General features: G+C 49.5%; 1 protein-coding gene across 1 annotated transcript in view; it reads left to right on the top strand.

Annotated features, from left to right (window-relative positions):
• The first annotated feature begins 7,574 nt into the window (after positions 1–7,574).
• Positions 7,575–27,999, top strand: part of RASGRF1 (Ras protein specific guanine nucleotide releasing factor 1) — a 102,493-nt gene continuing 82,068 nt past the window's right edge. The window contains exon 1 of the mRNA XM_052659823.1: positions 7,575–7,850. Coding sequence (XP_052515783.1) covers positions 7,575–7,850 — 276 coding nt within the window. The remainder of the gene's footprint in view (positions 7,851–27,999) is intronic.

Here is a 27,999-nt window from a genome sequence, read left to right as displayed (position 1 = left end):
ACAGGAAAAGGCCCAGAGAGAATGGAAGGTGACATCACATCCCCAACCCTTTAAAGATGAAGCTCACCCGTCAACAGGACTCAGACGAATCACCCTGGACCCTCAGATAGAGGAGGATTCCTCTATATGATCAAAAGACAGGGGGGGATGTTGGGACCTGACCTGAGCCATGACAGGCTCGACGGGCCACACTGGGCCTAGGCCTCAGGTTCTTGTAAGCATGAGTCATAATTCTGGGAAGCCCCACCAAGGTCCCCGATGACACCAAGGTCCCTTATGACGCCAAGGTTAAGTCAATCACCACGATGACCCAAGGTTGAGTCAATCAACACACGCCAACTACACTATTGCTGAGACAAAAGACCGCCTGTATATAAGCAGCTGTGATTCAGAGCTCGGGGCTCTCGTCAAGACTCCACTGCGCTGGATGAGACTTGAGCCCTAGCTCGAGCTAGCAATAAACCCCTTTATGCTTTCACATTGCTGTGGACGTCTTATTCTCTCAGTTTTGGGGACTCAGACACTGGGCATAACACTCTCTTATTTTAGACTCTGCACAAAGAGACCCCCCAAAAATCTATACGGAATCTTGGGACAACAATTCTTCATCTAATAACTCAGTATAATCTCTCCTCCAGAACATTCTAGAACTGTGCCACACAAATAGACAAACTCTCTAAGTTGCTGAAGATTTGTCTCCTCTTTTAAGCACCACATGGCATTGACTGAAGCCATCTCTCAAACTTCTTTGCGTGTCCCTGTCTTATTTCTTTAGTGGAGTAACTTTTTTATTACAAAAAGTAGAAAATTCAGATTTAAGAAAAAAAGAATACTGAAGGAAAATGGAATCAAAATGAGAAGCAGAGCACATATGCCTCTTCCCCTCCCACTCCCCTAAAGTGATTCAAAAGATCAGATTAGCTGGGCCTGATTCCAATGAAGGGGGTGGGAAATCTTTGACTTACTGTACCTATTCCTCCACTGTCCATGGAATTCTCCAGGGAAGAATGCTGGAGTGGGTCCACCATTCCCTTCTCCAGGGTATCTTCCTGACCTGGTAGCTCAGATAGTAAAGAAACTGCATGCAATGCAGGAGACTTGGGTTCGATTCTTGGGCTGGGAATATCCCCTGTGGAATATTAGAAAGGAATGGCTACCCACTCCAGTATTCTTGCCTAGAGAATTTCGTGGATAGAGATACTTGGCAGGATACAGTCCATGCGGTCTCAAAGAGTGGGACACGGCTGAGCAACCAGCACTTTCACATTACTTTTTCACACTGTCTTATTCCTCTGTGGTCATGAGTAAATCCTAGCCCTCTGTATGTCACAAAATTTATCGAGTTGCTAGATATTTGTCAAACTCCATACGCTGTGAACAGAGCATGTATCTTCTTTCCCAGAAGCCTCAGAACAATCACCTAATTGACCACATGCAGAGCATGATGATGAGGCCAGATTTCAAAATAGTTGGTAAAGCAGTAAGAAACAGAAATCACTGGGATAAGAACAGACAGGGGAGGGTGGAATGAATTGAGAGGTACCTCATGCGAAGAGTTGACTCATTGGAAAAGACTCTGATGCTGGGAGGGATTGGGGGCAGGAGGAGAAGGGGATGACAGAGGAAGAGATGGCTGGATGGCATCACTGACTCGATGGACGTGAGTCTGAGTGAAGTCCGGGAGTTGGTGATGGACAGGGAGGCCTGGCGTGCTGCGATTCACGGGGTCGCAAAGAGTCGGACACGACTCAGTGACTGAACTGAACTGAACAGAATGACGCACATACACTACCATGTGTAAAATAGATGGTTAGTGGGAAGCTGCTGTATAGCACAAGGAGCTCAGCTCTGTGCTCTGTGATGACCTAGAAGGGTGGGGCGGGAGGCAAGGAAAGGATGTCCAAAAAGGAGGGGACATACATACATACAACTGATTCACTTTGCTGTACAGCAGAACTAATACTATATTGTAAAACAACTATATCACAATTTAAAAAAAATAACGACAGAACAATAGGACAAAAAGCAGCATCTGGAAATAGTCCTAAGTATTGACAAGAATTTGATCCCTGATAAAGATGCTACTCCTCATCAGTGGTAGAATTTGGATTATTCAATCAAGGGTATTGGGACAACTTGCCAGCTCTTTTGGAAAAATTAATAATAAGCAAGGCCCCCAACCTCACTCTTAATGAATTAAAAGCATAAATAGAAAAAATAAAATTGAAAAAATGAAGGAGAAAATATGGGCACATATGTTTCAATCTTGAAGGATCTGGCACAAGAGGGCAGGAGATCTAAAATAAGAAACCATAAAGAAAAAGATATATTTATCTGCACCCAAGTTTTAAAATTTCTTACAACCCAAATAAAGACATATAAAATATATAGTTGTGAATGGATGCTCAGTCACTTCAGTTGTGTCTGACTCTTTGTGACCCCATGGACTATAACCCCCAGGCTCCTCTGTCCATAGGATTCTCCAGGCAAGAATACTGGAGTGTGTTGCCATGCTCTCCTCCAGGGGATCTTCCAGACCCAGGGGAAGTGTATTGCCATGCTCTCCTCCAGGGGATCTTCCAAATCCACATCTCCTGCATTGCAGGCAGATTCTTACCACTGAGCTACTGGGGAAATCCCTGCAATATATAGATACATAGCATTAAAGACAAGCAACAAACTGTGGAGATTATTTGCAACACAGATTAAAACTGATGGTTAGTATCAATATCCAGGACTGACAAATAGATGGAGAAATGGATACTCTCATCTCTGTGGACAGCCATGTCAAGAATAAAAGCTCTCCTTGGAAATCTATTAATAGGTATTAATGTTTCAAATGGATGTTTCATTAACCTAGAAATTTCAGTTTTTAGGTTAAGAGAGGGAAATGTATCTACAAAGATACTAATTACATCATTATTCCAAAAGCTTAGAGAAGGGCATGGCAATCCACTTCAGTATTCTTGCCTGGAGAATCCCATGGATAGAGGAGCCTGGAGGGTTACAGTCCATGGGATTGCAAAAGAGTCAGACACAACTGAAGTGACTTGGCACAGAATGGCACGGCACGGCATTCCAAAAGCTGTGATTTGAGACAACCCAAATGCCAAATCAAAGTATCTGTTGATTAAAATCTGTAGTAATATTTGATTAAAATTTGCAGTAATATTGAGACAAACCTGGAACCCTTTGCTGCAGTGCTTGCACCTGGACACACCTCTCCTCCAGCAACAAAATACAAAGAAACTGTATGGAACTAAAAATAACTGCATGCATGTGTAGTTGGGGCAAATTCTGGACCAAAAGAAACCAAAACCCCCAACTACCACTTTTGAGGAGCCTGGAGCACAAGCAGGATACTGCATATGCCCCCTGTACATAGCACCACCTAAGGGGTGGGCAAACCACCTAAGCCACCCCTCCAGCCCAGTCCTGGACACAGCCCTACCCTCACCCCATATAAGGAACCAGCTTGTCCCCCAACCCATGCCAAGGAGCAAGCAAGGGAACCTGTTGTTTGTTCTCACCCTGCTCTCTCCCACTGCAGCAGGGACCTCGATGAAGCCTCGCCTAAATCGCTTGTCTGGCCTCTAATCAATTTCTATTGATTAAGAAGGCCAAGAACCCTAGTCCATAATGATATGAAAATATGTCCTCACATGCTGTTAAGTAAAGAGAGATGATAAAATAGCATGTGTTTCAGAATCCCATTTTGGTAAATATGTTAGCAACGAGGAAAGTCAAGGACATTAAATAGAAAAGAAGAAAATCAATGGAGGAGTAATCTCTTTACTTTCTATATTGCCTTAATACTTTACAAAACGCCTGCATTACATTTATAGTCCAACAGTATAATAAAGCTATTCTCACTGGTTAGAAAGTAAAGGTATAAACCCCTCACATCTACATGTGGATCCTGGAGCAAAGCTAACAACCGAGCCCAAAGTTGGAGGAATGAATCCCCATTGGCAAAGCCTCTATTTCCAAAACTCCTCTGACTCAACATATTAAATTCATTTTTTTAGGTGATGTGAAAAGTACATTTTTCTTTCAGAGTATGTTGCCAAAAGACCAAGGTTTCTCTAAATGTTACACCTACACACCACACATACCTCTCATGTGTACCTCACACCACACTTACACACACACCCCCCAAAGACTCCCTCTTCCCAAGGCAGGTCAGACCCACACAACTCCCAGGTCAACAAATGCCCAAGCTGACCACTCTTCTGAAGCCCCGCAGAAATCTCCCCATGAAGACTTACTAGGATTTTGGACTAAGCAATGTCCATGTCACTAGCTAGTCATTTCTAAATGCAGATCTCAAACCCACCAAAATACTCCTTAATCCTCCTTATTGTTTCCTTATCTGCAGAGACCTCAGCCCAGAGAGCTGGAAGTTGGGAGACCCAGAGAGCAAGTCCTCTGCGACGAGCTGTAGTTGAGCAGTCAGGATCCCCATCATAGCGTCGCCCTACGAGATTCTTTGCAAATATTGCTTCCACTCTCCAGCCTCAGTTTCTCCATCTGTGAAACGGGGTTATTAACCCTTGTCCAAAAGCCTTATGGAGAGGATGGAATGAAACAAGGCAAAGCCCAGATGCACTTGTGAGGTCTTGTGGGCATCTTTTCCACCTATGGGGAAGAGTTGGTCTCTGGCCTGGTAGACAGCACACACCATAGCTAGACATGCTCATCTCTGCCTGCTATGGCAGGACATGCCTACCTGCTCCCTGGCACCCCCACCCCAACCCAAACTGCAGCCGATGTTCTCCTTAAGCAGCTCCCCTGAGTGCCTTCCAATGGTCCTGAACTCTGGCTGGAGACCAGGAGGATGACCAGAGGGCCCCTTTACAAGCTCTGCTCAGGTTTCTGCCAATGGAGATTAGAGAGAAAGCAGTGTGTTTGCAGCTCAGATGGACATAATTAAAGTGCTAGGGCTGCGGTCACCTCCTCTCTCCCACATGAATACTTTGAGCCACATCCAGCCTTCCAGTGTGCCGTCCAGGTTTGGAATTCAGGTACCATAGGTCTCTCCGGCCACAGCAGCCTCTAAGCAGACCCAATCTTTTTTTTTTTTTAATCAGAGTACAGTTGTTTTTGAATGTTGTGTTAGTTCAAAGTTTCAACGTTAGTTTCACTTTGTGGCTGTACCACAAAGTGAATCAGCCATAGGCATAGGTATACATATATCCCCTCCTCCTTGAACCTCCTTTCTATCCCCTTCCCATCCCACCCCTCTTGATCATCACAGAGCACCGAGCTGAGTTCCCCGTGCTGTACAGAAGCTTCCCTCTAGCTATCTGTTTTACACACAGTAGTGTATATATGTCAATTCCAATCTCCCAGTTAATCCCCCCTCCCCTTTCCCCACTGTCTCCACATGTCAAGCAGACCCAGTCTTGGCTCTGGCCCACATGAGAGAGGCCCCCTTTTAGGATAAAGGCCAAACACTCTGCAACACAGCAACCAGTCATTCAACTCTACATAGCCAGTGGGGAGAGACCACCAAGTTCAAATCCTGCCCCTGCCACTATCCAGCTGAGTGACTCTGAACAAGTCACTCAACTACCCCAGGCCTCCATTTCCCTCTTCTGTACCACGGAGCTCATGAGGGGAGAGGGAAGGGGATGGACACTACTCCTAGAGCTGCGTGACAATTAAATGGCTTAGTCAGTCTGAAGCACTTAGAACAGTGCCCCTTCCCTCAAGTTCCCTTGGCCTCTGTATCAGGCTTCCTAAGAGAAGAGTTTAGAGGAAGAGAGACTGGATTAAGAAACTCACTTCTGGAAACTCTGCTTTCACAAAGAAGGCAGAAGAGAAGTAAAGGTGGTCACAGTGCAGGGACCTTCTTGGAAAAATCGAGACTAAAGGAAGAGTTTTAGCCATCACCCTTCTTTGCTTTCATTATTCGTGAAGAAAAATCCTTCGAGTTCCCAAACCCGAGCGTGGGAACTGAGAGGCAAGAGTAAGGCTAACTCGGTCAGTTCCTCCCTCGGAATGGTCCCCATCTTAAAAAGGCAGGCTTTCGCCATTGTGCCCAGGACCGGGGCTGTTCCAATTTAGGTACGGCCGGGTGTCTCTCCGTGGATTTCCCGGGGCCTTCCCAGAGCTTATTCCCAGGCCCTTCCCTCTCTCCAGACTAGGGTGAGTGGGTGTGGGGTGTGTGTGTGTGGGGTGTGTGTGTGTGTGTGTGTGGTATGTGGATGTGTCTGTGTGTTGCGCGTGCAAGGGAGGGAGGTGGGGTGCCAGCAGATTCTCTACTGAAAAATGGTGCCCTTCCTTCCTTCCTCCCGAAGGCTGCGCTCCCGCCTGTCCCCGCTGCAAACAGGCCGGGCCGGGCTGAGGGGCGCCGCCCCCGGCCCTAGCCCGGCCGGTACCCTCTGCGGCAGACGACGGTGCGCGCGATTCCAGCTCCAGCGCCCCGGCTGCCCGGCGGCCGGCGCGCCCTCCCGGTGCAGCAGGCGGGCGCTGTGACGTTCCCGGATAAATGCCGTGTAACTGTGTAGGCGAATGCGAGCTAAAAATAAGAACGGAAAATCTATCATTAAGGTATCATTGCGCCAGCGCAGCTATTTGAAGGCTCCCATGGTCCCTGGCGCCTGCGTTTGAAGCCCGCCTTCAGGCTTTGGAGGGTATTTGCAGAAAACTGCCAGCAGCGGCTCGCTAGCCAGACCTCGGGGCGCAGGGGTGGCGCCAGTAATTATGGCAACACTCAAATTAAAATAAATGCTCACGTCCCCCCTCCATATCTCCGCCTGTATTGCCCTCAGGTCGCTGGGGAAGCCACCAGAAGTAGGATTGGATGCTGAATGATGTGACCTGGTCGGTTACGCAAATATTAGAACTGAAAGCTCTTTCAGATCCATTTCGCCATCCACCTTCCTCCATCCACCTCGGAAAAGAAAAATAAAGTACCAGGAAGAAGCCTCTGGAGGAGAAAATGGCAAATGGTACTTAACCCCAGGTCTACTGTGCGCTGCGGCGGGGCGCAAAGACGCCAGCTCCCAGTATGGCGAGCCTCTGGTGTTCCTTGGGTTAAACGAAAATTGATCTGATTTGTTAACACCCAAAGAGAAGAGGAGATCGGGGGAGGGAGGACAGGATTTGTGTTTGTGCGTGTGCGCTTGTGTCCGGGGAGAAGGAGGAGGTGCCAAGGTGCAGCCTGCGCGCGGCTCTGCGCCTCGGCGGGCTGCGTGCGTGTGTCCCTGTCCGCGCTGCTGAAACGGGCTCTTCGAGGGATCAGCGTCACATGACTCCGCCTGCCCCTCGCCAGCGCGCAGCTCGCCAGTCCCTCCGTTTGCCCGGCGCCGGGGGAGGGTCGGGAGGCATCTCCAGGGCCCGGGGGCTCTGCGGAGTTGAGAAGAGGTTCTGGAGGGGAATGGTACATCTGGATTCCAGCAGCCGCGGCTCAGCGCCAGATCCTGGACTGTAGAGATTGGAGGGGGGAGGGGAGAGCGCGAAGGAGCGAGCGCCAGAGAGAAGCGGAGCACAGCGCGCACGGACCGGGGCTGCCGGGTTCCGCGCGGAGAAGATGTAAGCGCGTGGAGTCGAGCTGGCCTCCGAGCACCATGCAGAAGGGGATCCGGCTGAACGATGGCCACGTCGCGTCCCTGGGGCTGCTGGCGCGCAAGGATGGAACTCGCAAAGGCTACCTGAGCAAGCGGAGTTCGGACAACACAAAATGGCAAACCAAGTGGTTCGCGCTGCTGCAGAACCTGCTCTTCTACTTCGAGAGCGACTCGAGCTCGCGGCCCTCGGGGCTCTACCTGCTGGAGGGCTGCGTCTGCGATCGCGCGCCCTCCCCCAAGCCTACGCTCTCGGCCAAGGAGCCGCTGGAGAAACAGGTGAGGCCAGCGCCGGGGCCGCGGCCCTTGGGGCTCCGGGCCTTTCGCCGGCCGAAGGCGCCCGAACTTTAGTCCCTCTACTTTCGGCGCCCTCGGAGAGATGGGAGGGTTGGCCTAAGCGGGCTGTAACCCGCGGTGGCCAGAGGGTCCCCGGACTGCAGGCAGGGAGCGGGTGTGGGCTGCGGCTGTCCTGCACCCGGCGAGCTCGGCAGGAGGCGGGCACAGAGCGGGCGAGACCCGGAGATGCGGAGGGAGACGCGGTTTGGAGAGAGATGGGTGCCTCAGGACAGACAGAAACAATGAATGTAGAAGCACATCCAGCCAAAAATGGTGCTCCCGCCCCGGAGAGCCCCGGACCAGGTAGCTGAATTTCCCCGCGCTTAGGCACGGAAAGGGTGAGACCGAGGCGTCCGCTCGCCATGGCCCCTACCTCACCGCGGCGGGAGCGAAGACGAGCCAAGTTAGGGACTGCGCGCAGGGGTCGATTCGGTGCCATCGACCGGTGGTGAACTCCCAGCCGTCTCCACGCCCAAGCAACAAACCGAAGGGTTCCGGGGACCCTTCTGACGCGCTGGGGCCGGATCTGGGGCCGGGGCCGCTGCGGAGGCCGCGGGACAAGTGGGCGCATCTCTCACCCCCGCCCCCTGCGCCTCCGCCGCCGCCGCCGCCGCCGCCGCAGCAGCAGTCGCGCCTCTAGCGCTGCCCTGGGGTTTCCGGAGTTGCGAGGCTGAAAGCCCAGGCCTGGATGGACCGGGGATCGGGGCGCCGTGGAGGTGAGCCTTTGGCGTGGGGGGATGGAGTAGGACCTGCGGCAGCCAAGTGAAAGCCGCAGACTGCCAGAGAGCGATTTTTATACTTGCTGCGCTCTCCAAAGGCATCCATCCCGATGCCTCTGGGAAGGTAAAGTCAAAGATAGCGGATGCTAAAATGTCACCGCTGCGAGGGACCTGTGATCCGACGGAACTAACCAGCTGGTTACTGCCTGGATGAAGACTGGAGGCCAAAAGAGAGATATTTGCTTGCCCAGTGTCATCTCAGGAGTTAAGGCCACCTTAAGGTTCTGAGAAGAAAGCTAAGGGCTCGAAAGCCATTACTGCAGGCAAACTGGCAGTGATTGAATTGAATTAAATAAAAGCATCCTTGAAGTCGCCCTCCTGATGGCCCAAGACAGAGCTCTGAGCTCAGACCCTACAGCATGTCTCTTCCTCTCCTGCCCACAGCCCATAGGTGTTGGGAGATGAATTGGGAGGCTGGGAAAGGTGGACAGGAATATTTGAGGATAGATCTCTGAGAATGATGTGCCACCTGGCAGGTAGAGGCCCTCAGATGGCAAAGTGATGCAAGGAACGGGCAGCTCCTTAAGCTCAAGGCAAAAATGGGGCCTGGAAGACTCCCCTGGGAGAGGCAAACCCAGCCTGGGCCAGAGATGCTGTCTCAGCCCTTGACAACCTGCTCTTTGCCGGCCTTCCAGAACAGTACCAACATTTGCCGGCCAAAGTCCACCCATGGCCTGGAGTCCCAACTGGCGCCCATCCTCAACCTCTTATACCAGAGCACAGAGCTGAGCTCCCAGGCAGGCAGGGAGAAAGGGCTGGAGGAAACTGAGCTTCTATTGGGCTCATAGTATCTGCTCTCAGCCCCTTGGACCAGAAACAGGCCTGAGATGATTCACAGCTCTGCAACTTCCCATCTGTGTGACCTCAGTTAACACACTAAACTTCTCTGAGCCTCTGTTTTGTAATCTACAAACTGGAGGTAATAACACCTATCTTTCTGGGGTTTTGAGAACATGTATAATGTGTATGCAAGGATGCTCATGGTCCATTTTAGTTGATGTTTTAGTTTGAATCTGAATGATACCCACCTGGCCAGGGAGTAGAGGCCTAACATAAAATGTTGAAGCTGAAAGGAACCTTGGAAAGATCGTACGACCCACTCCTCCCGTTTTACAGACAGGGAAACTTGGAGAGCAGATTGGGAAGAGAATTATCTGCCTGATTCAGATTCAGTGGCAGAATTAAGACCTAGAATTCATCCAGTGTCTAAGAATTCCTAAAAATGCCCTCTTACATTGATTCTAAATCATTCACCTTTGGGCTCAGGTGTTGAATCGTGCTAGCAGTGGATTATGGGAGGGATAGGAGTGCAAAGCCAATTGGTGGTGTCCTTGCGTGGTCCAAGCCATTTCCCAGAAGAGCAATGGTCAAGAGATCCTCCAGTATGGTCGTGAGAGTAGCCTTCCTGGCACAGGAGAACCAGAAGAGGGTTGAGAATAGTAGGTGGCCATCTGGTACTGTCCAGCTCAGGTGCAGATTTCTGTTAAAGATGTGTGCTTTGTCTTATACACTTCTATAGATGGTCCATTTGACTCCAGGCCAAGTTTGGCTGCTCCTTTGCACTGCATGTGTCTATAAAAATTTATAGCTTTTTGTTTTCTAAATCTGTGAGTAAAATTGGTGGTGCCAGCAGCAAATCAGTGTTTCTCCTTGAATTGTAGTCCCTGTGACACCTACAGTGTACCAGCATGAGAGGCCCAGCTCCAAGCCATTCTGTGACTAGATTTGCCTTGAAAACCACAGGAAACCTTAATTCAAAACCAGCTGGGCATGTGGCAGAGAACCCACATGTGAGGGACCACAAAAAGGCTATCAGTTTGACTGGACTGGCCAGTATCTAGTGAAGGCTCTATTTTAGCAGAATGTCATTTTTATCCAGGTCTAAGCAGGCAGCAGAGAAGGACATGGCAACCCACTCCAGTACTCTTGCCTGGAAAATCCCACGGACGGAGGGGCCTGGTAGGCTACAGTCCATGGCATCTCGAAGAGTTGGACACGACTGAGAGACTTCACTTTCACTTTTCACTTTCATGCATTGGAGCAGGAATTGGCAACCCACTCCAATATTCTTTCCTAGAGAATCTCAGGGACAGAGGAGCCTGGTGGACTGCCTTCTATGGGGTCCCACAGAGTCAGACACGACTTAGCAGCAGCAGCACGTCCACCTGGGAGGATCAGGGTTAGTTTCTCTAGAAATAAAAACCAAGTCATGGCTGGAAACTACCCCAGTGGCAGGGATGCGTGAGGAATGAAGCACACAGTAGGTGCTCAAAAGGTACTTATGATGCTGAACTTATTGGTGTATCCTTGTTAATCCCACACTCCATGCTTCAAGACTGACTGTACAGCAGTCCAGGCCCTGAGCTGTGCTGTAGGCCCAGGAAGCGTGGATGTCATAGTCCCCAACCCCCCAGGAAGATGAACACAGATAAAGATGTGTTAGAGCTGTATAGGCTGTGAAGATGCTCCAGTAGGATATGCAGGGGCTCTGGGAGTCCAGGCCAACCTAACATGATGCACTGTCCTCTGGCTGCTTCTGTTCTGGTCTGACTGCCTCTGGTGCAGCCCTGATGTCTTGGAGCCCTGACTTGGGATCCCAAAGCCTCATAAAGTCACAGGGGCTTAGCCATGCTCCCCTGCCGACTGGCAATTGCAAGCCCTCCCTACACATTGGCCTGAGCCCTGCTTGCTCAGTCCTGACCCCCTTGCCTCTGACCCTATGGCCCACACACTGAAGACCAAGAGGCTCTGAACGTAAAATTTGGGTTCAGAAATTGACCCTGAGTGTTCCTTTTTTAAGGTTTTTTTTATGTGGACCATTTTTAAAGTCTTCATTGAATTTGTTCCAATACTGCTTCTGTTTTATATTTTGGTCTTCTGGCCACAAGGCATGTGGGAATCTTAGTTCCCCAACCAGGGATTGAAACCATACTCTTTGCATTGGAAGGTGAAGTCTTAACCACTGGACCACCTGGGAAGTCCCAACCCTGGGTGTTGTTGCTCTGCTTTGGCATGGAGTCACCCCACACTGGCTTTTTCTACTGTCATTCCCAGCTCTCTGAAACAGAGCTTCCAACCCCAGCTTCTCAGGTATGGGCTTGACCTAACCAACCCCAGGACTCCCTTATCACCCAGCCAGGGAGGGTCAAAATGTAGACCCCAGGCTCTTCCTGATCCCTTCATCCAGAACCTCAACACTGATGTAGGCAGAGGGTCCAGAAGCTGGGGGCCCACAGTACCTGTTGTCCACCCATGGGTGCCTTTCCCTGGAGACCAGATGAAGGCCCTCTCCTGGTCCTCATTTCTGGGTGGCCTGGTGTCTCCATGTTAAAGACAGCTGTAAGTCCATGAGCATGCAATCTCATCCGCACCACCGAGCAAGGTAGTGGCTGAAATGCTCTCTGGCTTTCTCTGCAGCGGCGCTGTCCTCACCACAAAGCCTGCCCTCCAATTGCTGTAGCTCATCCTGCCTCTTGGCCAATCAGAAAAGCACAAACCTGGATGCAGGGAAATACTGCATACTCTAAAAGCAACACCCCTCAGACAGAGGGACGTTACTGCACACTCACACACACACGTGGGGCCAGCAGCTCAGCCTGCCATACTTGCACCTCTGGAAGGACCAGCAGGGCTGTCCCCTTCTCTGGTTCCAGACCAGGGCCGGGCCAGGAGATGTGGGGCCAGCCCCCAAATATTTCTAGCACTGACACGAGGTTGAAGAGCCTCAATAATTACACCTTTTGTGTGTATGTGTGTGTGTATTCGGTTGTGTCCAACTCTTTGCAACCCCATGGATTACAGCCCACCAGTCTTCTCTGTCCATGAGATTTACCAGGCAAGAATCTGGAGTGGGTTGCCATTTCCTCCTCCAGGAATCTTCCTGACCCAGGGATCGAAGCTGAGTCTCCTGCACCTCCGGCACTGGCAGGCGGGTTCTTTACGAGTTTAGCCAGTGGGGAAGCCCTAGTGACACTGTAGTTGGGATATTTATTTGTGCAGTACACAATTTGGCTCTCAGTGTCAGGCTGATACCCAGTCCTGTGAATACAGAAAAAAATGAAATTGATTCTCTGTCTTTAAAGCTCACCATGGAGTAGAGTGCACCGTAAACACCAAGTGCCAGAATTCTTCATACTCAGGAGTCCAGACTCTTCCCACACCTGCCTTGGGTCAGGAGCTCAGTGTCAGGCTTGATATGTTAGACTTGCTCACATGGTCCCTCCTTGCCCCACACCAGTCCCTGGCCACATGGCAATCCTTGGGACTGAGCTTCTAGAAGGTAAACCTGACCATGTTCTAGGTCCCTGAGCATGTCACTGTCTTTCATTGCCTTTGGGAAAAAATGCAGGCTCTGCAGCATCACCCAAAGCACCCAGCAGGCTCCAGCCTCCGCCTGCCCTGCCAACCCTGCCTGACCCTCCCCTGCCCCTCGTTCCTCACCTGACCCTGCCTTCTCTTGCCCACCTCAAGGCCTCTGCAGAAGCTGCTCCCTATGCTTGGAATGATCCCCCCCCTCCCGCCCCCAGGTTTAGTGACCAACTTCTCCTCCTTCAAAGATCTCCTTTTAGGTCTTAGCCTAAAAGTCATCTTCTGAGCGCCCCCCAGCCCCACCCTGTGGGAGCTAGAGGAGCCCCAGTTTCCCCATCACAGGCTTGCACAGCCCTCTGTCCTTCATCCACATGGCTTATCAGGCTAGGCTTACTTGATGTATTTAGCTGGTGGTTTGTGAAGGGTCTTCCTTCTCCCTATAGAATGTAAAGGCTGGAGGGCATGTCTTATATCCAGTCTCTTCCCCTCATCATCCTGACACCCCATGAGGTTATCCCTGAAAACTATTTTTGAGGTAACAAAACTGAGGCTCAGAGATGGTCAGTAACTTGTCCAAGATTACAGAGTGCATACTTGGCAAAGCTAGCCTGTGAACCCAAGTCCATGCATGTGTGCAGTTGTGTCCAATTCTTTGTGACCCCATGCACTGTAGCCCACCAGATTCCTCTGTCCATTGGATTTCTCAGGCAAGAATACTGGACTGAGTTGCCATGCCCTCCTCCAAGGGATCTTGCCAATCAGGAATTGAACCCAAGTCTCCTGCATTGCAGGTGGATTCTTTACAGCTGAGCCACCGGGGAAGCCCAAACGCAGGTCCATGTGACTCTAAAACCTGCGCTTTCCAACCACAAGCACAGCACAGAGACTGGGGCTGAGGGACTGCTTGAGTTTAGCATCCTCCGCCAAGAGAAATAAAGAACGAGAGAGAGAGAGAATTAACAGCAAGCAAAAGGATGGTGCTTTCTGGTGACATCTGGGAAGGAGCTTTTGTTTCTGTTGGGGTGGGAGACTTGCACCTCAAGTCCCAGTAGTTGGGAATAAGCCCCCCAAGGCAGGCATCCATACCCCATGGGCTCCCTGGCATCTGTGGGAGCCTGGAGCCAGCATGTGTATGCACAGAGCCAAGAACAGGACTCAGCCCCCTGGTGTTTATGCAGGAGAGTCGGTGACGCGTGCACTTGAGGGGGGCCCAGAACACTGCCAACGCCTAGACGCCTCCGGGAGGGCACCTGTCGTGCTGGGAGCAGCTGCGAGCCTCGGACACCCCCGCTGCCCATCCCCTCCCCAGCTCAGAGAGGAAGGCGCAGCCCCCAAGCACATGGCTTCAATTCCCAGCTCATTCACTGAGGGGTTTGTCCACCCCCAGCAGTGACGTGGAATCGGGTAAAAGCCACATGGACTGACTTTGGATTCTGGCTCTGCCAGCTCCCAGCTTGGGAAGGTCTGCAAGCTCTCTGAGCCTCAGCGTCCGCGTCCGTGACGTGGAGTCTGTAACTCAGCCTGCCCCGCCACTTGTTCTGAGTGTCATAGTGGGTGCTGTTTGTAAAGCCCTCGCATAGTACAGTTGCTGTTGTTGTTTAGTTGCTCAATCATGTCTGACTGTTTGCAGCCCCGTGGACTGTAGCCCACCAGGCTCCTCTGTCTATGGGATTTTTCAGACAAAGGTGCTGGAGTGGGTTGCCATTTCCTTCTGCAGGGAATCTTCCTTATCCAGGGATTGAACCCGGGTCTCCTGCATTGCAGATGGATTCCTTACCACTGAGTCTCCGAGAAGTCCACCCCCACCCCCGCCAATAGCACAGTAGGTCCAATAAATACATTATAACTATTGTGGCTTCCCTGGTGGCTCAGACCATAAAGAATCTGCCTGCAACACAGGAGACCCAGGTTCAATCCCTGGGTTGGGAAGACCCCCTTGCAGAAGGAAATGGCAACCCACTCCAGTATTCCTGCCTGGAGAACCCCATGGACAGAGGACCCTGATGGGCTACAGTCCATGGGGTCACAAAGAGTCAGTCACGACTGAGCGACTAACACTTTTGCTTTCATTGTGGCTTCACCTTTCATGGTTATGACAGGCACTTCCTCCACAAAGCAAGGACCCAGATCCCCTGCGTCTCTGGAAGGTTTAAAGTGAACCAACACAGACCCTTGACCCTGGATATAAAAATAGGATCGTAAATCTTAACTCAGAGAACCTATGGGTTTCTGAGAAGGTCTGAGTGAGCATGCCCCTGAAAGAGGGAAAGTGGCTGCAGAAGCCTCCTTCATCCATGGTGGCCACACCATCACCCAGCCCTGTGGATTTCACCTCCTAAATCTCTCCCAGACCATCCTCTCTGGTCCCTCTCTTCCTCCAAGGCTCTAGTCCAGGCCACCATCATCCTGTCTGGACTTAGGTGCGGCCCTCCTAACGAGTGTACTAGTCAGCATGGGTGACGTCATGCTGCAGTAACAAACAAGCCCCCAGTTTCCAGGAACACAACAGAGACTTATTTCCTGCTCAGGCTTTAGGTCCCATATGGTTGGCAGGAGGGCACTGCTCACTGTGACCGCTCAGGGACACAGCCGGACATAGATTCATCCTGACACCTGCCTCCACAGTCACCTCCACTGAGGGCAGGTATGTGGCCAATCTCTCCCTGGCTCTTAAAGCTTCCCCCCGACACCCAGAAGTGGACTGCTCTGGCCACAGTTCAGGGTGACAAGGCAGGTCACGTGGCTTCAGTTCAGAGGTGGCAGGGACATGCAGACCTACCATGAAAGCAGGGCTCTAGAGGTTTTGGGAGAACCGTCTCCGTACATTCACTGCATCCTGCCACTTATGTGCCTCTCTGCAGCCAAAGCACTTTCCAAAATGCAGATCTAGTTGTCACACACACACACACACACACACACACGAGTAGCTGAGAGAAAAGCAGAAGCGCCATCGTGATGGGTGTAATGACAGGAAGCAGAGATTGTGCCCAGCAATGTGTGCTCACACCTACAGGGGCATCTCTTCCCAGCCTGGGGGCGTCGGGGAGACTCCACCCAGAAAGGGGCAAGTAGGACAGTGAATGCGGCTTGCAGGGGAGGCAGAGCTGGCCTCTAAAGCCCATGTGCAGGTTACAGAGCACAGTGAGGGGCTGGCACAGGTCTCGATGATAGAACGGGCTGCTGTCAGCTCCAGGCTGCAGAGATCGAGGCAGGGGGAGGAGAGACAGGAGGAAAACCCATCGGGAGGCAGGAGGTCAGGTCGGAGAAGGCTGTCGGACGGAGCGGTCACAAAGGCCTGAATTTGGGGAGTGTGAGAACACTGAAGATTCCACCCTTATCTATTATGCGTCACCCTGCACTGTGCCCCGAAACCATCCCTGGCTCCCACATGCCCTGGCCTGCACAACCTCTGGATCTTCCTACCTCCCAGGCTCGGTAGTGAGCCCATGAAAGCTCCAGGTGGTCTTCATACCTTATCCTTCAGCCACCGCTCAGATAGAGCACCTTTGCAGCTGACGGCTTACAAAGTCCTTTCCATGCCTAGCGTTTCGTGCAACACCAAGGTAACCCTGCTGTTCCTGCAGTTGTATGTGGGGAAGAGCTCATCCTTGCTTGGATGAAGCTCAGATAGACGGAGCTCATCTCTCCACAAACACCTGAGTGTCTGTGTCATGCAAGACCCCGAGCCCTCGCTGCTAATAAATGTCAGGCCTCCTGGTTCTGGGTTGTTAAGATCAGAGGACATCCAGGCCTCTGTTGTTAAATTCAGCAATTTATACTTAAAGACCACGTCTTACTAAACGAGCAAGGCTAATGCAGTTTCTTTCCCCTGAAAAAGAGAGAGAGAGAATTATTTTCAAGAAGATAATTCCCAGTTGAATTTTTATTTATTTTTCAAATTGAAAAATCTAACTGAGACCTTAAAATGAAATTAATTTTAGAAGTGTGAATGAATGAATTTTTAGCCGCTGTAGCTGGCATTCCAAAAACGAGTCTGGAAATTCAGACAGACTTGATTGACTTTTCCTCTGTCGGACTATATAAGTGAAATATAACCAGCTTTGTGGAATTGCCTCTTAGACTATTAGCCAAACTCAAGGAGTTAGTGAAATAGCTTGGAAGCACTAGTCAATCATGCAGCATCCTCTGCATGCCTGTTAACCTTACCCCTAGCCTGCTGCTGCCCATCTACCCTTTCTCCCACAGTGGGTCTTCCCTGCCCTCCAGCTACAGTGGTGGTCGCCTGGACTCCCTTCACCTCTCTGTCAGATCCACAGGCTTCGGGGAGCTTGGGGGAAGACTGGTGATCTGGATGGAGAGCCCATACAGTGTGGGCACAGGTGAGGAGAGGCAGGCATGTAATTACATCTGAGAGCTTCCTGGTAGCCAGGGCACAAAGGGAAACCAGCCAATTATGGAACACCCATTGCCTCCCAGAAAGTCACAGTGCAATTCATCCAGTAGGAGCACTTGTATACTCCCAGGGGCTTACATATGGGAGACTACTGGGGAGTGATGAGGACCTCAGGGGCAGAATCACTGCAGAAACAGAGGTTCACCCCACTTCAGTGGCTCCCACTGGCTCTCAGGGCAGGCTGGGCCTGCTCACTGAAGATCACAGTCCATGAGGCTACAATGCTGAGGTCCAAAAGATAGTGTCCTGGTGACTAGACAATGCAGGGGTCAGCTTGGAGAACCTGGAAAGTGGATGGTCGGTTAGGCACTCTCAAACAGCCACTGACTTTTATTTTAAAATTTTAGAATTGGTAATATATTCTTGACATTTAGAAGTTACAAAGACGTAAACAGTGACAATGCTGCTTCCCACTGCTAACCCTGGCAATCAAGTTCTCCTCCACAGAGGATTTTAATGTTACCGGTTGCTTATGCATTCTTCCAGAGAGATTATACATGCAAATATATGCAAAGGTATATAGATGTATGGCCATATATATGCATGTCTGTATAATTATACAAATGGCAACATACTGCAAGCACTATTGTACACATTTTTTTCAATATATTATGGAGATAGTTCTCTGTATTGATCGTCTTCATCCTTTTTGACAGCTGCATAGAAGGAACTTTTGCTTTGCTGAAAGAAGGAAAAAACTCCAGTCTGGATAGGTCTGTCTTTCACCTTCTGTCAAAAACCCAGTTAGAAATGACCTATGCACAAGGGTGTTTACTAATTTCAGGTCTGTTTGTAATAAAAAAAGACTATAAATTATCCAAAAGTCCCTCAAGAGAAGATTAGCTAAATAAACTGCAGCACAGCCACACAGTCGAATACTATGCAGGTATAAAAAAGGTGAGGACAGTAAATATACTTATAGAGAACTATCTCCACAATATCGTCAGAAAAACACATGTAGAATAGTGTTTGCAGTATGTTACCCTTTGTATAATTATACATACATGCATATATATGGCCATGTATCTATATATCTTTGTGTATATAATCTTCCTGGTGTGGTAACCAGGCCCTAGGAGGACCATGACTTGAGAACTCAGAGACAGAGGTCAGTGAAATGAGGTTACTTAGAGCAGGGTATGTGGGAGGGCAGGTAGGGAGAAGGTCATGAAGTGGCTTCCAGCCTCCAAGTGCAGTCATGTCAAGTGAGGTAGAGGGTGTGAGTGGGCAGGGTCCTTTCTGGGTTGGTGTGAGAGTACCAGTGGGGCTGGTCACTGCCAGTACTTCTATTGAGTAGGACCATTTGGAACACACTGTACCTAGGGACACCCCTCTGTATGCCCCAGACACAAGGGTGGTACAGCCAGGGCAGGGAGGAAGCAGCCTGAAGAGCCATTCACTGTGCCACAGACATGGTGAGACAGGGCAGTGTGCAAGCCTGGAGGGGGCCTGGCCTGAGTCAGCAGGACCTCTTCTGCAAAAGCCAGAGAGCAGACGGACTTCCCCTGGGATCTCAATGGTGAGAGGTGGAAAGGGACCTCAGATGATGGGGAGCCTGAGTGGGTGGCCCCTTATTGAAGGAGAGGTGGTCTTCAAGCAGAGCACTGCACACACACACACGCACACACACACACGCTGATGAGGCCCCTTCAGGTCCACTCTAACACAGTTCTGTTCGCACTGGGACCTCCGCAGCATCAGGCAGAAAGAGCTGACTGAGGCACAGGGCCAACTGGGACCATGGTCCCAAAGATGGACCAGGAGGGAGGAGCCAGGGCCTGTGGGGGAGAAGCTGACCGTACCTAGCCAGACCACTGGAGTGGACCTACCAAGAGGAAGGGGTGGGGCTGACCAGGAGTGAGGGCTTCCATCCTGCCGCTGACTGCAGCCCACCTCCCTCTTGGAGGAGATAGCGAGCAGAGGCCCAGACAGGCCAATAGGTCTGGTTTCTGATCAAGGACCATGAATCAGAGGGGATAAGACCAGGGGCAGGGAGACCATAGGGAATGGTTTACAAGTTGGGAGATGAACCTTGGAAGCAGGCACAGCAGTAAGGATGGGAGAATGCACAGTTCCAGAGATATCCAAGGCAGAGAACTTGGTGACCCATTGAGTATCAGAAATGAGGAAGAAACAGGAGCTGAGGGTGTTGGAAACAATACCCCAAATGGCTGATTGAGAGTAATCCTTTGATCTTAGTACAACTCTGACACTTCAGTTTCTAAGCCTCTCCCATGCCTCTTGTGTGTGTATGTGTGCATATGCCTTGCTTATTTGAAGAGGGTTAGTTTACAACAACAGCAGTGTATTCCCTCATAGCTCCAGAGGCTAGAGGTCTGAGACCAAGATGCCTGCGGGGCCATGGTCCCTCTGCAGTCTCTGAGGAAGAGCCTTTCCTTTCTTCTGCTGGCTCCTGATGGCTGCCAGCAATCCTTGGTGGTCCTTGATGTGTAGAGTCGTCTCTCCAGTCTCTGCCCCCCTCTTCACATGACTTCCTTCCCTGTATGTCTGTCCAGATTTCTCTCTTTTTATTAAAGCCTCTTCTTGTTATGACTTCATCTTCCCTTGCTTATATCTGTAAAGATCCTACTACAAATAAGGTCTTTTAAAAAAAAAATTTATTGGAGTAGAGTTGATTTACAATATTACGTTCGTTTCAGATGTACAGCAAAGTGAATCAGCCGTACATACACATATATCCCCTTTTCGAGATTATTTTCCCATATAGGCCATTACAGAGTATTGAGTAGAGTTCCCTGTGCTATACAGCAGGTTCTCATTAGTCATCTATTTTAGACAGAGTAGTGAGTATATATCAATCCCGAACCCCCAATTTATCCCTCCCTCACCTTCCCCTGTTGTAACCGTAAGTTTGTTTTCTACATCTGTGACTCTACTTCTGTTTTGTCCATCCGTTCCTTTGTACCATTTTTTTTTACATAACACATATTCGCAAATAAGTTCTTGGTCACAAATTCTGATAGACATGAATGTTAGGAGGGCATGATTTGTGCCCAGCATGTGTATGCACAAGGTGTGGTTTTTCTAGTAGTTGGCCACTAACTAGTTCTTTTGATGGGGCTTCCCATGTGGCTCAGTGGTAAAAATTCTTCCTGCCAATGCAGAAAACTCTTCCATAGGTCAGGAAGATCCCCTGGAGGAGAAAATGGCAACCCCCTCCAGTATTCTTGCCTGAGAAATCCCATGGACAGAGGAGCCTGGCGGGCTACTGTCCATGGGGTCAGAAAGAGTCAGACATAACTGAGTGACTGAGCACACAGGTTGTTTAGACCCATCACTTGGACCTGGCAAATGATTCGAGTGGTTTTAAGACCATTATCAAGCACTTCTGTGAACCAGGAGCTTTCACAGCATCATATGTTTTTCACAGCCCTGTGAGATTTGTGATATCCTCCCCTTTTTGTGAAAGAGAAAACAGGTCCACAGAAATGAAGAGATATATTGAAGACACCAAGGATAAATAATATATAATAAATTTAAACCCAGGTGATTCTAAAGCCTAGCATGTGCCACAGCTCCAGAGTCCTGGAACACTAGTTTCATGGAATGTTGATCTTCCAAAAAATGAGAAGTGTTCCATGGTGGGATAAGTTCTGGAAGAAGTTCCTTCAGGGACTTCCCTGGTACTCCAGTGGCTAAGACGCTACACCTCCAATGCAAGAGCCTGGATTTCAACCCCTGGTCAGGGAACTCTATCCTGCATGCCACAACTAAGAACTGATGCAGCCAAATAAATATTTTTAAACAACATGCATCATTAAACATATTTAAGAGAAGTCCCTTCATTGCACGACTGCTCAGTGCCTTTATGAAGTGACCGGGCCTCCTCTCCCTAAAGAGAGATGAGCCTCATTAATGGAAAGCCATGGCCCACACCCTTCCAGACAACTCGCCCACCTGAGAAGTAAATGCAATGCCACCTGCTTTGTGGCGTTTGCTGTGCATCGATTAATTAGTGATCTGGGCTCCCATGCCGTGCTGACACATGCATTCAGCCACCCATTCAGCAAACGAAGGCCATTCCAGACCATTCCAAACCCAGGCAGGGACACGGTGCCAGGCTCTGGGGACATTCTTGGTCAGGAATAATTTGTTTGAAAGAAGCAGGAGCCCATTCAAAGCAGCTTAAGCAAAAGGGACTGCTCTTGGAATGGTTACTGTGATAATTAATGGAACCCACGGAGCAAACCTGTGTCCCGGTCTCCAAGGCCTGGACCAGAACCATCTCTCTTTGCCCTGTCCTCCCCCACCCCCACTCTAGTTTCATGCTCTCCCATCTCCACTTCTCTCTGAGGCAGTTCTGCCTCCTCCTTTGTTGTTGGTACTTCGAGTTCAACACACACTGCTCATTAATTTGGTCTCTCCCTGTCATTGTTCCAAATAACTGAAAATTCCTGGATGGATGGCATGCATCTATGGTTGCTCCAGGGTGAGGGGCCCCAGGAGAACGTGGGGGGATGAGTAGGGGAAAGAGGTGCTTCTTCTGCAGACACTGTTCCCTATTAGGGGTTCACTGGGACCAACAGGAGGGCTTTGAAAAATATCGGTGCCTGAAGCCTATCCCCTCCCTGTTCCCTGCTCCCATGTTCTGGTTTAATGTGCCTAAAAACAGGGCTCAAGCATCCGTGTCGGCTTGGGTTCTCAGGTATCTCTATTGGGAGGCCCAGATCGGGACTCTGTGCTGTACAGCAAGTCCCCTACATACCAACTGTCAAGTTGTGAACTTTCAAAGATGTAAACGTGTGTTCGCATGTCCGGTCAATGAGTTAGTTCACGTGTCGGGCGTACCTTGTCACATACGTGTATCCTCTCCAAACGGTTGTGCTTGTGTGCACTTTACTGTCCAGTACTATGTAGAGTACAGTAGTGCAGTGTCTTTTCTGCAAGCCCAGGATGTCTGGAAGCAAGCGTAACAGCAGTGGTGATGTAGCTGGTACTACTCTGCTTTTCAAGGTACTGCATTGTTAAGACTCAAACTATTTTCTTTAATTTTTGTGTTTGTTTTTTGTGTATTGCTTGTGGGAAAAGTATTCTACACCTATTACAGTACAGTACTATGTAGCCGATCATGTTAGTTGGGTACTTAGACTAATTTTGTTTGGCTTGTGAACAAATTGAACTTATGATCATGCTCTTGGAACAGGACTTGTTTGTATGTAGGGGACTTACTGTGATAGGAAAGACAATAAAAAGTCATTACAAGAGGATAACGGCTTTGATGGAGAAGCATAGGGCCTGGCACACCTGACAGTCCAGAGGGAGCAGGAAAGAGATCCTTTAAGACCTGAGTGTGAGAAGTGCCCACACCTTGCAGAAAGCACTACGCATTGCGGGCTTCCGTGTTTGTCACTGATTACTACCATGAGATGGACAGTGTCTGGGTTTACAGTGGGGACAAAAAATATAGGCTGAATTCACAAATGAGAAATCACTCAGGTAGAGAGTTAAAGGTGGAGAGACCTTGATTTTGCATGATTGAGACCATTCATGCATAGTTGACCAAGGCAGGTGTCAGTGTCATGCCCACTTGCCAGGAAGCTTCCCAGCTGGCTCAGATGGTAAGGAATCTGCCTGCAGTGCAGGAGACCCAGGTTCAATCCTTGGGTCAGGAAGATCCTCTGGACAAGGGAATGGCAACCCTGTCCAGTATTCTTGCCTGGAGAATCCCATGGGTAAAGGAACCTGGCGGGCCTACAGTCCATGGGGTCACAGAGTTGGACGTGACTGAGCAACTAACACTTTCACTTTCCACTTGCCAGGGGGAGAGGCGGAGGCTGCCCAGAGTCCCTGGTTCTGAGCTGCACAGCCAAGCATGGACCCCACTGTTGAGACTTCCACCTGCCCCACCTTTTGTAGGATGACCAAAGGTCCTGGTGTGCTCAGGACTGCCTTGGTTTTAGCTCCAGAGTCCGCTGCTTGCAGAAGCGCCTCAGTTCAGTTCAGTTCAGTCACTCAGTCGTGTCCAACTCTCTGTGACCCCATGGACTGCAGCACACCAGACTTCCCTGTCCATCAGCAACTCCCAGAGCTTGCTCAAATTCATATCCATTGAGTCAGTGAGGCCATCCAACCAACTCATCCTCTGTTGTCCCCTTCTCCTCCTGCTTTCCCAGCATCAGAGTCTTTTCCAATGAGTCAGTTCTTCTCATCAGGTGGCCAAAGTATTGGAGTTTCAGCCTCGGCATCAGTCCTTCCAATGAATATTCAGGACTAATTTCTTTTAGGATGGACTACTTTGATCTCCTTACATACAGTCCAAGGGATTCTCAAGAGTCTTCTCCAACACCACAGTTCAAAAGCATCAGTTCTTTGGTGCTCAGCTTTCTTTATAGTCCAACTCTCACATCCATACATGACTGCTGGAAAAACCATAGCTTTGACTAGACGGACCTTTGTTGGCAAAGTAATATCTCTGCTTTTTAGTATGCTGTCTAGGTTGGTCATAGCTTTTCTTTCAAAGAGCAAGTGTCTTTTAATTTCATGGCTGCAATCGCCATCTGCAGTGATTTTGGAACCCAAGAAAGTAAAGTCTGTCACTGTTTCCATTGTTTCACCCTGTATTTGCCGTGAAGTGATGGGACCAGATGCCATGATCTTAGTTTTTTTAATGTTGAGTTTTAAGCCAATTTCTTAACTCTCTTCTTTCACTTTCATCAAGAGGCTCTTTTTTTTTTTTTTTTAACTTAATTTTACTTTACAATACTGTATTGGTTTTGCCATACATTGACATGAATCCACCACGGGTGTACATGTGATCCCAAACATGAACCCCCCTCCCACCTCCCTCCCCACAACATCCCTCTGGGTCATCCCCGTGCAGCAGCCCCAAGCATGCTGTATCCTGCATCAGACATAGACTGGCGATTCGATTCTTACATGGTAGTATACATGTTTCAATGCCATTCTCCCAAATCATCCCACCCTCTCCCTCTCCCTCTGAGTCCAAAAGTCCACTATACACATCTGTGTCTTTTTTGCTGTCTTGCATATAGGGTCATCATTGCCATCTTTCTAAATTCCATATATATGTGTTAGTATACTGTATTGGTGTTTTTCTTTCTGGCTTACTTCACTCTGTATAATCGGCTCCAGTTTCATCCATCTCATCAGAACTGATTCAAATGTATTCTTTTTAATGGCTGAGTAATACTCCATTGTGTATATGTACCACAGCTTTCTTATCCATTCATCTGCTGATGGACATCTCGGTTGTTTCCACGTCCTGGCTATTATAAACAGTGCTGCGATGAACATTGGGGTACATGTGTCTCTTTCAATTCTGGTTTCCTTGGTGTGTATGCCCAGCAGTGGGATTTCTGGGTCATATGGCAGTTCTATTTGCAATTTTTTAAGGAATCTCCACACTGTTTTCCATAGTGGTTGTACTAGTTTGCATTCCCACCAACAGTGTAGGAGGGTTCCCTTTTCTCCACACCCTCTCCAGCATTTATTGCTTGCAGATTCTTGGATCGCAGACATTCTGACTGGTGTGAAGTGGATGCATATAGACTGAAAGTGAAGGGCTGGAAAAAGATATTCCACACAAATAGAGATCAAAAGAAAGCAGGAGTGGCAATACTCATATCCGAAAAAATAGACTTTAAAACAAAGGCTGTGAAAAGAGATAAAGAAGGCCACTACATAATGATCAAAGGATCAATCCAAGAAGAAGATATAACAATTATAAGTATATATGCACCGCATATATAGGAGCACCGCAATATGTAAGACAAATGCTAACAAGTATGAAAGGGGAAATTAACAATAACACAATAATAGCGGGAGACTTTAATACCCCACTCACACCTATGGACAGATCAACTAAAGAGAAAATTAACAAAGAAACGCAAACTTTAAATGATACATTAGACCAGGTAGACCTAATTCATCAAGAGGCTCTTTAGTTCCTCTTCACTTTCAGCAATAAGAGTGGTGTCATCTGCGTATCTGAAGTTATTGATATTTCTCCTAGCAATCCTGATTCCAGCTTGTGCTTCATCCAGCCCAGCATTTCGCATGATGTGCTCTGCATATAAGTTAAATAAGCAAGGTGACAATATACAGCCTTGACGTACTCGTACCAATTTGGAACCAGTCTGTTGTTCCCTGTCCGGTTCTAACTGTTTCTTCTTGACCTGCATACAGATTTCTCAGGAGCCTGGTAAGGTGGTCTGGTATTCCCATCTCTTGAAGAATTTTCCACAGTTTGTTGTGATCTATAGTCCCAGGTCAACTAGGATGTTTGGTCATTGCACCTGTCAGTGGTTTCCCCATGTTCTACATCCTGTGGAGGTACAGAAGCCCTCCCAGCCAGTTAGGATAGGCAGGAGGTAAGTGGGAGGCTAAGCAGAACCAGGGTCGCTGGTCATCCCTAGAAAATATGGATATTGATAGCATTTAGCCAGAATGCCCAGAGACACCCCATCTGCCTTCTGGACTGTAAGCCTGTGAGATCCTCAGGTGGCCACTGGCGGTGGAGCACTCTCTGGTTCTCTATGGTGGTTACAGAGCTCCAGGGAGCTTGGCTGGCCCAAACAAGGCCTTGACCCCAAGATCTGGAACCAAAGCAGGCCAGTGGGTCCCCCATTTCTGCCTAAGCCCAGACCCCTATAGCAGGTCATAATTCTCTGGCATCAAGAAAGTCTGTCCCTAAACACCCAAACCAAGCAGAAAGGAGTTTAGGGAGGGGAGAGTGTGTCAGGGCCCGAGGATGTGTGTCTGGGCTTCCTGGGCAGGGTAGAGAAAGAAAGAGGAGCCCCTAACCCTGGAAGCAGCCAGTCACCAGCCTGAGCAAGAGGAGCGTGAGCAACTCAGGGAAGACAGGGGCTCCATATGTGGGCTGGTTTCTGCAGCTGGTGATGTAGCTGTGGCCAGATGATCTCACTTGCCATGTGGACAGAGGCTGGGAGAAGGGGCAGAGGGACTTGGAGGGGTAGAGAGGAGAGAGGCAGCAAGAGAGACACAGGGAGAAAGGGACAGAGAGGTGCAGAGGTTCAAAAGGAGACAAGAGACAGAAAACAATGGAAATAACAAGATTAGGTGACTTCCTTGGTGGTCCAGTGGTTAAGACTTTGCCCTCCAGTGTAGAGGGCATGGGCTCCATCCCTGGTTAGGGAATTAAGATCCTACTGCCTCGTGATAGTTCAGTTGCTAAGTCATATCTGACTCTTGTGACCTCATGGACTATAGCCCCCCAGGCTCCTCTGTCCATGGGATTTCCCAGACAAGAATACTGGAGTGGGTTGCCATTTCCTCCTCCAGGGGATTTTCCCAACCCAGGGACTGAACTAGAGTCTCCTGCATCTCTGGCATTGGCAGGCAGGTTCTTTATCGCTGAGCCATAGTGCAGCTGAAAAAAAAAAAAAAAGAACAAGATCAAAGAACCAGAGAGAAGGGGAGATGGCATTTTTCCTACTCCAAGAACCAAGAGGTAAGCTCCTTGGATCAGCCAAGCCAGAGTCAGCCCCACTCCCCATTGAGGATACAGTGATGGGAAACAGCCTCACCCTGGATCCTGAGGGCCATCATCAGGGCAGAGCTTCAGGCTCAGGCATACCAGGCCAGCCACTCTCAACCTGGCATCCTGTCTCTCGTGCACACCTGTGGGCAGCCCAGCCCAAGCGTTGCCATCCAGGGATGGGGGTGGAGTGGGGTGATGGCAACCAGCAGAGGATGGGAGGTCAGTCCTGACCATCCTTTGAGGAGGAACCAGCCTGTTTCTTGCTATGCAGCAGTGCATCTACCCACGAGATGGGCAGTTGTTCCTTTGATGTTGCCCTGAGCTGCTGAAGTGGCTCAGGGCTGGACAGTCATCACATTTTTGCTCCAAAGTCCACAGCAACCCATACAGGCCAAGAAGTCACCTATTTTGGGAACTGCTTTGGTGGTCCAGTGGTTAAGACTCCACGCTCCCAATGCAAGGGGTCTGAGTTCCATCCCTCATTCAGGGAACTAGATCTCACATGCCACAGCTGGAAAAAAAAATACTGTTGTGCTATAAGGAAGATTTGGCACAGTCAAATAAATAAACTGTTTAGTATCTGGCCTTCTCTGGTTGCTCAGATGGTAAAGAATCTGCCTACAATGCAGGAGACCTAGGTTCGATCACTGGATTGGGAAGATCCCCCTGGAGAAGGGAATGGCAACCCACTTCAGTATTCTTGCCTGAAGAATCCCATGAACAGAGGAGCCTGTAGTAAACTACAGTCCATGGGCTTACAAAGAGTTGGATACAACTGAACAACTAACACAACAAAGCATCTAAAACAGCCTTCTTTCTTAGCATCCTCCTGGAGCCTCTGGCTCACCCATTCTCTCCCTGCGTGTGGGTTTTGTTCTTTCACAGCCAATTGCACTTCCTTTCTCAGGCTCTGTGTCCCTGTGTGCTTTTCCTTCTGTCTCTCTGTGTGCTTCCCTCCACTCTCCCTGTCCTTTGTTTCCGTTTCTGTGTATAGTCCCTCTTCCCTCATCTCCCAAGTCCAGCGTCCAGCAAAATCTCATTTATTTGGTTGCCTGAAGTCAGGTGGGGTGATGACTCAGAATTGCCAGGTGGAAGTTTTACTTTCCCTTA

This window comes from Budorcas taxicolor, chromosome 21, assembly GCF_023091745.1.
Source record: "Budorcas taxicolor isolate Tak-1 chromosome 21, Takin1.1, whole genome shotgun sequence".
Taxonomy (NCBI): domain Eukaryota; kingdom Metazoa; phylum Chordata; class Mammalia; order Artiodactyla; family Bovidae; genus Budorcas; species Budorcas taxicolor.
Note: the sequence above shows the minus strand (reverse complement) of the source record. Positions and strands in the feature narration are given on the sequence as shown.